At 30.9% G+C, this 13,026-nt stretch overlaps 1 protein-coding gene across 1 annotated transcript in view; it reads right to left on the bottom strand.

The window, feature by feature from the left end:
- Window positions 1–9,530, bottom strand: part of DICER1 (dicer 1, ribonuclease III) — a 52,911-nt gene extending 43,381 nt beyond the window's left edge. Inside the window, 7 exon segments of the mRNA XM_074291381.1 lie at window positions 904–1,072; window positions 4,465–4,625; window positions 5,407–5,541; window positions 7,041–7,171; window positions 8,578–8,740; window positions 9,383–9,502; window positions 9,504–9,530. Coding sequence (XP_074147482.1) covers window positions 904–1,072; window positions 4,465–4,625; window positions 5,407–5,541; window positions 7,041–7,171; window positions 8,578–8,740; window positions 9,383–9,502; window positions 9,504–9,530 — 906 coding nt within the window.
- Window positions 9,531–13,026: the final 3,496 nt, after the last annotated feature.

Raw genomic sequence — 13,026 nt, 5'->3', positions numbered from 1 at the left:
TACTACATAGAATTCCCAATCCCTCTATTTTTGTTTGTCTGCATTTTTGATTTCCTTCACAGGCTAATTGTATACTATTTCAAAGTCTGATTCTTTTTGTATAGCAAAATAACTGTTTGGACATATACATGTGTGTATATATATATATATATATAATATTTAATTTTATACTTTAACATATTTAACATGTATTGGTCAACCTGCCATCTGGGAGAAAGGGTGAGGGGAAGGAGGGGGAAAGTTGGAACAAAAGGTTTTGCAATTGTCAATGCTGAAAAATTACCCATGCATATATCTTGTAAATAAAAAACTATAATAAAAAAGGAGAAAAAAAATAGCAGAAAAAAAATAAAATAAAATACATATGCTTGGTTCGAGTGCTGTTTCCTTTCTGACTTGCAAAAATCTATGAATTCAGGAATTAGGAATCTTACTCAAATATGGTATTAACAAGAAAAAAAAAAACACTTAAAAGAGAAAAAAGATGCATACGTTTTAATTTGAAAAGAAAAAAAAAATCTGTTTTAGAATATTCTTTAATTTAAAAATTATACTAGCTTTCTATCTTCCACTACTAGAATATTATTGCTGTTTTGTCTTTCATTCTTGAAGAGAACCATGTTATCGGGGAGGTGATGCCATGACATGCAAGTAGTTTGGATTTAAGTGAGGGAGGGCTGTATAAGGTCACCATCCTCACTTTCTCCTCAAGAACCATTTGGATCCAGTGGCAAGATTCAGATCAAACACTGAAAATTTCTTCGCCTAACTTCTTAACCATAAAATTAAAATATGTTTAAGTCACAAAATTATGATATTCAGTTTAATGAAAAAAAATGGCAAAAAATGAGCACAAAACAATTAAAGCAGTCTTTTCCTATTAGGAAACATTTATGCTCTTACCTGTTTAGAAATTAATATAGAATCCTTTTCTTTTGAATGCACAGCTATGTTGCAGTCATTGAGAAAATTAAGTGCTTCATCTAATTCCTTTAGCAGCCTTTCATAGAGCCCACTAGTATCAGTATATGGTCCACAATCTACCACAATCTCACATGGTTGAGAAGTATATCTTTAGGATTAAAACACAAATTTTCATCAGCAATAAAAGCACTAATGAAAACACAGATTTACAATTTTTCTTAACATTGTTATAGAAATTTAAGAACTATCATAAAAAAATATTGCTCACCCACCACAGAATTTGTAATATTATAGATTATAATATGAGTCATCATGCCTGTTCTCCATTAATGTTAACTTCAAAAGCCTAGACATTTACCCAAAAACATCTCAAACTTCTCTTAATAACTCAATAGGAGGTTTTCAAACATAAACTTATTTATATCTTGAAGCTGACAAGATGCCATGGGATTTCACTCTAGGGGTATAACAAAGGAGTGGAGTGAAAGAAAAGGATAACCCTGTCAAACTTGTGCTATAGGAAGATCATTCTAACAACTATCTTCAGGAAAGACTGCAATTGAGAGACTTGTAACAAAGAAACCAACAAGCAGATTACTGAAATAATAAGTGGCTATGAGACTCACAGAATTTAGTGAATTGATCTGAGAAACTGAGACAGAGGGATCTAATATCCAAAAGAATTTTTCTACTTGAAGTCTAAGGATTTATCTAATCCAGGAAGATTCTGGAGTTTCCATATACGAAGACATCAACAATACCTTGACTTTTTTATCCCATGGAACTTTTTTATGCTTTTCAATAAATATTCCAAAAAGAATCAATTTCCACACATTTATTTTCAAAGCACATAACAAACATGACAGAATTTAGATTTCAGTACTACAAATTAAATAAGTGGATTCTTCACCAAGGATGACATGAATTAATTAAAACTATTTGTCTATAATCATGCAAAATACATCAAAAGGACTTTAAGTTGAAAAAAGGCTTGGAGGAAGAAAAAAACTGCCTATCAAGTGAGATACAATAGGAATAAGATGCATAGGTAGAAGACTGTAAAATAGCAAAAATGTCTAAAAAAAAATTAAATTAAAAATAAATCAAGAAAAGAGTCAGCAATACACCCCATGGTCTCACATAATCTTCAAGTAAATGTTAAGTGTGGGTGATAATCTTATTCCCTATGCAAATAAAAAAAAAAAATTGCTCTCATTGCAATCACTGAAATTGTAAACAAGCAGACCCAGATTTGGAATACAGCTCTAAAAAGGAAAACCCTATTTTGTAAGAAACAGGAGAAATGAAAGTGAAGTCAAATAGTTTGGGAATTTATATTATCAATACATAATTTATATATATATATGTGTATATATACATATGTGTAATATGTATATATAATATACATACATACACAAATATCCACATATAGCAAAAGATTTACTCATGAGGAAATCCAGAGAGGAATCAAGGTAGAAAACATTTGGATGAAAAAGTATACTGTAGACAATCTATACAAAAAGACAAAGCAGATAAAAAACCTAGTCTTGAGGCATGTGATATATAGTTAGTGGAAAATACATCAATTACTTTATCTCTGCCCAAGAACAATTAAAAAATCCTTGATTAGCCTTAAAAATTTCATCCATCCAAAAAAAAAAAAAAAAATACAAGATCCATTATTCTGTACCTGATACTCCGATATTTACCAAGTACAAACAGACTGATGATTTACAGGAAACTTGGGACCTATGGGAACCACTCAATTTTAGAATACAAGAGAGAAGAGGAAACAGGCATACTTTGAAAAAATTATACCCTAAATTTTGGCAGAGCAGATTTTAAGTACTCTAGAAAAATTACATGTGGGAATTCATGACCTAAAAATCCCACAGAATTCAGCTCAGAAGAAATGAAATGAGCAGTCCTTCCAGGGATGAAATGCTGAAGGCTTTAAGAGAAATAATTCCTTATTATTGCTCTGTAAGAAATGACCAGCAGGAGGAATACAGAGAGGCTTGGAGAGACTTAAATCAACTGTTGCTGAGTGAAATGAGCAGAACCAGAAGATCACTATACACTTCAACAACAATACTGTGTGAGGATGTATTCTGATGGAAGTGGAAATCTTCAGCATAAAGAAGATCCAACTCACTTCCAGTTGATCAATGATGGACAGAAATAACTATACCCAGAGAAGGTACACTGGGAAGCAAATGTAAATTGTTAGCACTACTGTCTATCTACCCAGGTTACTTATACCTTCGGAAGCTAATAATGTGCAACAAGAAAATGGTATTTATACACATATACTGTATCTAGGTTATATTGTAACACATGTAAAATGTATGGGATTACCTGCCATCGGGGGGAGGGAGTGGAGGGAGGGAGGGGATAATTTGGAAAAATGAATTAAAAAAAAAAAAAAAGAGAGAGAGAGAAATAATTCCTTTCAATACAATCAACAAAGGCAGTTGTCTAAAGAGACTGAAATGACTCACGTCACACAGGTAAATTATCAACAAACTTACATTTTTAAAACCTAGAAGCAAGGACTGATAAATGTGTGGAAATTGATTCTTTTGAAATATTCACTGAAAAACACAAAAACAAAGTTCCAAAGTTAAGGAATTGTTGAAGTCTTCATATATGGAGGCTCCAGAAGTACATAGCCTGAGGACCCGCCTGGTTTACAAAAGTCCCTAGCAAGGACAGGTAAGAATACTGTTAGGAAAGCTAAAATTTAGAATGAACTGAGTGCCTTATCAAATGCTAAGACAAAAAGGATTTTTAAAGTTATTTTGGGATAAGAGGAAATTCAAAGAAGAAATAGTACCACAGTTGATGATAGTCATAATTATGCCAACTTGAAGATATAAAGAAGGCAGAACTACCAAATTTATATTTCACCAGTTTTTCTCTTCCAGAGAAAATTATCTTTTTCTGTGCCTTCGCTAAAAGTTTTCGCCCCACATATGGGATTAAATTAGTAAAGCATTTTTTAAAATGCTTACTATGTGCAAGTAGTATCCCTACCTTAGGTAAAGGCTTTACAAAGTCAAAAAAAAATAGTCTTCCTTCAAAAAGCTTTAGTTTTATCAATAGACACTGCATGTACATATGAATATATACAAATAAATACCAGTAATGAAAGAGGTACTCTAGTCATTAGGGGAAATTAGAAAAGGCTTCATGTAAAAAGGGGCATTTTCAAGTTGAGTTCTAAAAGTAATTAGAGATCCAAAGAGACAGAGATGAAGAGTAAGAGCATTCCAGGGATGAAGAGACAATGCAAAATAAGCAACTACATCCAATCAAAACAAAGGAGAGGGGGGAAAAATTACAAGAGGAAAAAATGCTAAATTCTCCCATATCCAGTTAAACCCACAGAGGGCTTCTGTATACATAATATGCTAACATAGAGACTTCCATTCATTTAGTAAACATTCACTGAATGTGTTTGAAGCATAGAATTATGTATTACAAAAACAAAAATAAGGAGCTTGTCCCAGTAACACAAAGTATGCTGTCAAAACATACCTGTCTAAGACTACCAAATCAGTTGCAGTTTCAGCATTACTCTTAAGGATTTTCTCCAGTTTCTGAATTTTCTCCTCTAATTCTGCAGGATCACACTTCCCATTTAAAATAGAAGCAGTTAATCCCAAAATTCGAGGACATGATGGATAATCTTCACAGATCTAATATAATAAAAAGTTATTAGGAATTTCATCCTGCCCTAATAACATTACCACTGATCTTAAATCTGAAAAGCAAGACAAAGTCTGCTATAAAAAATGAATATAAGGATTTATGTAGTAGAAATTCTAATGATAATTCTGGTACAGGTTCACTATAGGGATACCAGATTACAATTTTCCCTAATTTATTGTAGCATATTTAAATAATTTCGGTTTACCAAACATTAACTTAGTTATGTATTCAATAAATAAACACTGCTTCTATAGTTATATCTGAATTATGTTTTATAACTTATTTCAAATTATTAGGCATCCATTCAATCAGAGCTGAAAAGGAATTAAATATCTAATCCAAACTCCTTAATTTAAAAAATAAGAAAACTATTGTTCTTAGAGGTAATTTACCCTAGGATCCCCCATCATTTTAATTTAATTTTTTTTGGTGAGGTATTTGGGGTCAAGTGACTTGCTCAGGGTCACATAGCTAGGAACAATTAAGTGTTTGAGGCTGCATTTGAACTCAAATCCTCCCAACTGCTCTATCCACTGTACCATTTAGATTTCCTCCACCCCCAATCATTTTTAGCAAGTATTGGCATTTACTGTAAAATCAAGAGGTCTAAATGATTGTTTTTGAACCTGAAGAGAAAGGGGATTTGCCTTTGTTCACGGTTGCTGTTATTCAGGAAATAATCTGTCTTTATATACAATTTAATTTCAAAAATCACTGATACTAATAATTTAAAACCCACTGATAGCTAAGCATCTTTTATAACCATACCTTCATAATTTCTCTATAGGGATGGTCCAGGATTGCAAGATGACACTCATCAAATACCAACAGATTAATGTTAGATAATGATAAGTAATCATTTTTCAAAACATTCAAGGCAACTTGACAGGTCATAACCAGAACCTAAGACAAAATAAATGATATATATATAAAGTACATCATCTATTAAACAAATGAAATTATACAATATATCATGTGATTTCTTTTTTAAAAGACTATTATTTTAAAATTTAGTACCCAAAGTTAAACAAAAAATTCTGAAAAAACTAATTCATGCATTTATTTTACATTAAAAGTATAATTATGAATTATACAGAAGTAAAACTGTAAGACAAAGATTCAAGATCTCAGTGATAGTGCCCATGTGATTACATCTGTTTCAGGGTTTCTGGGTCTTTTTAATTGAATTAAATTGTCAAATACATAAAACACTAGCCAGTTCAATCTTCTAGACCATTTTTTTCTTAAAAACTCAATAAACAAGCCTTTTGTTTTACAGTTAATACAAGTAATTCTCCCCACCAGATTCTAAAATTCATTTGATACTTCAGTAAAAACTGAAGAATTATGTCAAATTCTAATAAATCCTGCTGCAGAGACTTTATAACTTAAGAGTCCTTCCAACTTAGAAAAGTTAATAATAACAACAACATAAATAATAGCAGAATGTTTATATAGTGCCTTAAAATTTGCGAAGTGCTTTATAAATATTATCTTGTTTTAGCTTCTTCACAGTCCTGGAAGGCAAGTGTTATTATTGCCAATTTACAGATGAGGAAATTAAGTCACAGAGAGGTGAAATAATTTGCCAGCTAATATGCATCTAAAGTTAAATTTGAACTCAGGTCTTCCTGACTTCAGGTCCAGAGCTCTTATCCACTACACAACCTGGATGTCTCACTTTATTTCCTGGATTACAAGCATTCTAATATTAAAGTAACATTTTGAAAACAATTTCACTTTCGGTCTCACAAAGCTGTGGAGAAGAGGCGTGGTAATAACTCATTTTCTAACTGGTCTTCTAGTGTATAAGTATTAGTGGCTTAGAAGCCAATAATTAAGAGGCAAGTGATAGATAAATCACTCTGCAAGTTAGAACTCTTTAACTTTCTTTTCAGGAAATTTGGTATTTATATATTGATTCAAGGTTTGCAAAGAATTTCACAAGTGTCCCATTTTAGCCTTAGTGGCTCAGTGAGGTGATAACTGAGGCTTAATGAATTAAGTGACTTGCCCATGGTCACAGAGCTATTAAGTGTCACAGGCAATTTGAACCCAAATTTTCCTGACTCAAAATCTAATATTTCATGTACTAAGATTCATATTGCCACTCTAAACAATTACTGATACTTGATTTCAAGACTGATATTTTAATTCAGTAATCATTAAGTTCCTGGTATATGCAGGAGATAAAATATTTCAGTTAGATATTATTCCTGTACTCATTTGACTTACCATCTAATCAAAATATTGATTTATTATACTGATAAAAATAGGAAAAGGCAACTTTTGATTATATATTATTTTAATTCCTAACTTAGATAAGTAAGGTTAAGATCACTTTATAAATCAAATTCAAACAAATTTAATGATGCATATATAAATATTTCTCTACACCTCACCTGGTGTTTAATAAACTCTTGGTTCCATTTCTCCTTTGTCCAAGATGCACTAATTTCTAAGCTTGAATATTCTCCAACCTTGAGATCTGAATGAGTTCTGACAGCTGATGCTTGCTGAGCAACTTGGTTTGCTGAACACAAACATATATAATTTCAAGTGAGATAAAATAAGCATTCCTAATGAGTCTATGATCTAATAACATATATTTCAGGGCTCATAATTAAGATTTTATTAGAATGAAGAACTTCTCAATGGGAAATCTCTATTCACCTATACGAACATCAAAGTGGCCTATCATCTAAGAAGGTTTAAGAGCAGGATAGATAGCTTGTCTATGATCACATAGCTAATTTGTTTCACAAGCAGAACTTACTTCAACCAAGGTCTTCCTCACTATAATACCGGTCTTCCTATTATTCCAAGTTATTCTTGATAGTAATATTTATTTTCTAGAATGAACTATGTCATTTCATTAGCACTGAGGGTGTCCAGTGAGGTCCTTCTAACTCTAAAACCTATCCAATACCTGCCATATAGACAGGCAACTTATCTATCAAGTAAGAACTACCTGGAGCACTAAACAATTAAATGATTTGCCCAAGTTACAAAAATAAGGATGTATCAAATACCAAACTAGAAGACAAGTTTTCCTATTTGAGGCCAGCTCTAAAACCATTATACTAACAGTACTAGTTTTACAAAACAAAAAGTGAAATCATAAACTTTATGTACTAAGTTTAAAGAAAGATATATAAAGAAACTATATAAAGGAAAATATATAAAATCAAGCATACAAACACGTCACACTAACACGTCAATTGTCTCTGCCAAGATACTACTACTAAGTGGCATCACTTTTCTAAATACCCTCATTCATTTAGTCACAACCTTCAGTCAGAAAAAATATTTTCTTCTCAACATCTACAAATGAATTTTACTTCCCAGAATTCCCAGTCACTAAAGATTCACTCATTCTAACTTAAAGGAAGGGAATGAACTTAGGTAAAAATGATAATGATTCTCTAGCTATTAGAACTATTTTCAAGTTATATGATTATTTATCATTTTATCCTCAACAAGGATTTAAACTTTTAAAGAATTCTATAAATCACTTTAAATACTACATATTAAGATAAGCTACACTCAAGTTATTCATATATGTCAGTTTCAAAAGAACAGATAAAGAATTTTATCACTCTTACTCCAAATAAAAAAATTTGTAAAATGTTAAAAGTATGTTAATTGTGTTAAAACAAATACCATCCCCATTACTCAAATCTTAGTGACTATTTTACTTTTTCTTTTTGTAAATTCTCTATCAAGAAAAATGATGTAACTCAAAAAGTTACCACACACAATTATTTGAACTTTCAAACAGCGAATTTAAGAGGAAAATCAAAAAGTAATATTACTATTCTTAGGAATTTGAAAAGCCCATTATTAGTCAAACTCCTATCAATAAACACAAGAAAAATGTCTTTATAAATAACCCATCATTTTTTATTCCATACAATTTTTTGGATATTTAAAAATTACCAGAGTTGACCAAGAACACCGTCCTTTTTCCATTCCTGTTGAAATTTCCCCTGATCTGATAGGACAGCTCTTTAGTGAGTAGTACTGCAATAAACGTCTTCCCTGAGCCAGTGTTTAAACAGACTATCGTATTATGATCCAGAGCTGCTTCAAGCAGTTCAACCTAGAACCATATTGGAAAAAAAAAAAAAAAAAAAAAAAAGTAGAATTGAATGTAAGCCACAACAAAAATTAAAAATGCAAGAAATGTAAAATTTTTTCGCAGAAATTATAAAGCAAATTTTATGAACATTATTCAAAGAACACAAAAGATTCTTGAATATGTGAGAATGACAGCTAGATCTGCTGAAATGTTTCTGAAAATTATCTGATAGCTATTTTTATATTTCAAAAAACAGATATAATTTACAAAAATTTATTTAGGAAATTTTACTTACATAGTAAAAACACTTACTTTTAGGCAAGAAAATCTATAGCTAACAGGAAACAGTTAAATACAAGTAATTCTAAATAAAGTAATAGGCCATTAGTACAAAAGTAAAGGAGTCTACCCAAATTATCTATGAAATTAGTATTCAAGTATAGTGAGATCTTCAAGTTGGCTAAAGAAAAATGAACTTAGGAAATAATATCAAATCAATTAAACATAAATATTAAGATTAACTGGAACTCTGAAAAGAGGTGTTCTAAATAAGAATGATTGGGAATAGAATTATTTTATACCAGTAAAACTAGATGTTTGTAATTCATGTCAGATACAAACTAATTCACTCTATGTTAGTAGAAAATGCACAGTTATTATTACCTGATATTTTCTTGGGGTGTAAATGTTATCATGAATTGCTTCTTGTTGCCATGGTAGTCCAAAAAAAGGACCCATTGGTGAGGAAGCAGGGGTCATGAGCTGTAGTCCTGCCATGCTGAGGGGTTGCAAAGCAGGGCTTTTCATTCATCCAGTGTTTCTTTCATTGCATTTTGTTCTAGCACAGCTTACTATAAAGAGAAAAAGAATACCATTATATAACTATGCATTATTATAAAACATTTTAAAAGCAGAGAAATAAAGAAAATATTAGAGTAACATATTAGAGCAGCATATCATACTATCAAAGTACTCTATCAAAACATTACAGAAATTCTTCAAGTGTCAGATCAGTTTCAAACCAAAAGAGATTGATTGCCATTTTACCTTTTCATAGATTGAGTTTTCAAGTTGATCAACCACTAACTATTTAAATAATTGTATGTATATACATATGTATGTACAGAGGTACATATATCCATCATATGTATATACATAAATATACCTATATGAATGTTTTAAAATACTTTTTAAAAATAATGGCAATTTTTGAAAGGTGATGCAGAATAAAATCAGAATAATATAATGTTTATAACATATTATACTGTAAAATATCCATCAAAAAATGCTTTTAAAAAAACTGAACCTTAATTATAATAATAAAGCCTAACCTCGAAGAGATGATAGAAAGCACCTCTCTCCTTTTTTTTTTTTTGCACACTGGGTATGGAATGCTACAATGATTGCCAAATTTGGTTAATATGTTGGTTGATTTTAGTGAACTTTCCTCCCTCTTTCTTTTTTATTTTGATACAAGATTAACTATGTAGAAAAGCAGGGAGAGAGCATTTCCAAATGGAAATGATATAAAAATAACAGAAAAAGATAACAAAAGTGTTTTAAACTATTTGGAAAACAAAATAATAAACTACATTTCATCCAAGTGTCTAGAAACCTAGCTACCAGGAATTATATAGTAATCATGTCTACAAATTCTTTTTCATGGCCTTGACTCCTTAAAACCACAAAATATGAGCCAAGTATTGATGCTAATTTTCCAATCCACGGACAGAACTTCTTGAATATCATTGATTTTATAGTAACAGAAGGGATTTACCTACTTACTGTGGGAGAATTCATCTTTTCTACCATCCTTCATAACAGGAATGGTAAAAAGAAGACTTATCTCAATTGCACTATTAGTTACCTTGCTCTAAAACCAAGAAAGAGAAATAATGTCTTTGTTCTATGACAAGAGCAACTCTGCTCTCTAATGTTAAATATGCATTGTTAGTAGTATATTGACTTGATTTTTTTCCTACTTAAATCAACCTACAATCTAAGTATGTGATTTTTTTTTTTAAATATGGGGCCACTATGCCGAATCTATATATGTATAACCACTGAGTTCAAAAGCAAATTCAACAATGGAAGAAAAATGTTTAGCCTCTAAAGCTATTCTTTTGAAGGTAGATAATGCAATAGCATCATCACTAGGAGTTGAGGACACCCAATGACATAAGAACTGTGAATCATTATTACTTCGGTATAATTATTCTCTTCTCTTCTATCTCCATTCTCTCTCTGTTTTAGAAAACTCACCAGATACTACAGATTTAACTGTCATTTCTATGGAGATAATTCTTAGAGCTATGTTTCTAATTAGAGTCTCCCTTCCAAGCTTCAGATCACCAGTTATACATTAGATTAAAACTGGATGTCCCACAGAAATCTTACACTCAAAGTAACAGTAATAAGGAAACGTCCACACAAAGTTCTCCCTTTGGTCTTCTTCATTTTTATATTTCTATGACTGGCATTATAACCATCCAACCCAGTTATTCAGGCTTGCTTGTGAAGTAAGAATACGACTGTGTCTCAGAAATCCCCTTAAAATTATTAAAGAACAGATGCCAACTTGCAGTGATAGAAAAGTGTTTGCTTCCTTTGCTAAGAAGTTGCATAGTTCTGTTTTTTTAAAGTACAACTTTTCAGCAACTTTGAAATTCCAATCAGGATTGTTTTTTGTTATTTCATTATCATTCATTTTCCTTTCATATGATTATCATCAGTATATACTCCAGTAGCTAATAATAATAGCTAATATTTATTATCCTTATTAAGGTGAAAACTGGCAAAGATGACAAAAGATGGGAATTACTGTTGGAAGGGTTGTAGGAAATAGTAGCAACTAGCATTTCTATCCTGTATTAAAGTCTTCTGAAGGACTTTACAAACATTAATAAGGACCCAATAAGATAAATGACATTATTATTCCCATTTTAAAGTTAAAAAAAAAAAAAAAAAAAAAAGGAGACTAAAAGAAGTTAACTGACTTGCCCAGCGTCCTACAGCAAAGAAGTGTCTAACAACATTTGAATTCAGATCTTCCTGACTCCTACTTAAACATGTCTCCACTAAGTCAAGTTCCCTCCTTTCCTCTACTTTTTTGTTTGGTTTTTATTTTGCATTATTCCACAAAAGGTTTGCCAGATTTCTTTATGTAATATCAGCTTCAAATTGCCTTTTCTATTGAAACTATAAAGTTTTTATTGCCTACTGAAGAGTCTGCATTTTGACAATTTAACTACCTTTCTCTGAGGATAACCAATGGGGCTGTATGAATAATTTTACTTGGATCTATGAGAAATCTATAAAGAGACAGAGACTTATAACCGCTATTTGTAAAGTGAAAGTATTAATTATTTATAAACAAATAGTTTTAAATCTTATCTATAAGGAGATTGTTAACTGTCATGGCTGTCAAAGACTAAGATACAGAGAAAAAGATTACTTCTTTATTAAAAGAACTGTTTAACTTTTTATCTTTGACAGGAACACTTTAAAAAGAAAAAAATCTAAAGACTTCAGTAGCTATGCTGAGATACTGTGGGATTATATTCCAGAAGTAAAAAAAGAGAAATAGCCATAATGATTAAGGCTAACTTTGTAATTTCACAGCTAAAATGTAAATTAATATTTTTATCAATTTTATTTGTTAATTTTTAGAATCTCCTAGAACAGGGATTCAGCAAACTATACCCAAGAGCCAAATTGGAGCTGCCTTTGGAGCCAGAAGTTAAGAATGCTTTTTACATTTTTTAAAATACAATCAAATTACAATTAAAAATAAAAACCATTTGATCAAATCCCCAGGGTATAATATGCTAATGGAGCTAGCACTCCACCACAACAGCTTTCAAATATCAAGGGTCATTAACAAAGTACAAAAAATAGGAATTTTATAGTGGCATATATATCCAAATCTATATGTAAATATATACACACATACACACATATATGCTAAAACTTTTAAAGCACGTTTTTATTGATCATTTATAATATTAAGAATTTACAAAATTAAAAAAAAAAAGAATTAACCACTGCAACCAGTAATCTATGGTCTTATTGTTGTTATTACCCCTTTAAACTATATATATTGCAACCTTTACACTTTTAAGTATTCTTACTAGAAACAAAAATTTTACCACCTTACAGTGATGCAATGAACCTTTCTACTTCTTGCTATACTGATATTTAAACAAATGTATAGATACAATTTGTGGCCAGGTTACAGTCCAAAGCCATGCTGGCTTCATCAGTCTATCAGAAGTCTGTACTTTCACTTCATTAAGGAGCCAAAGGCA

The sequence above is a fragment of the Sminthopsis crassicaudata genome, chromosome 2 (genome assembly GCF_048593235.1).
Source record: "Sminthopsis crassicaudata isolate SCR6 chromosome 2, ASM4859323v1, whole genome shotgun sequence".
In the NCBI taxonomy this organism is placed as follows: domain Eukaryota; kingdom Metazoa; phylum Chordata; class Mammalia; order Dasyuromorphia; family Dasyuridae; genus Sminthopsis; species Sminthopsis crassicaudata.
The sequence above is the reverse complement of the archived record's forward strand: the minus strand, read 5'-3'. Positions and strand labels throughout refer to the sequence as shown.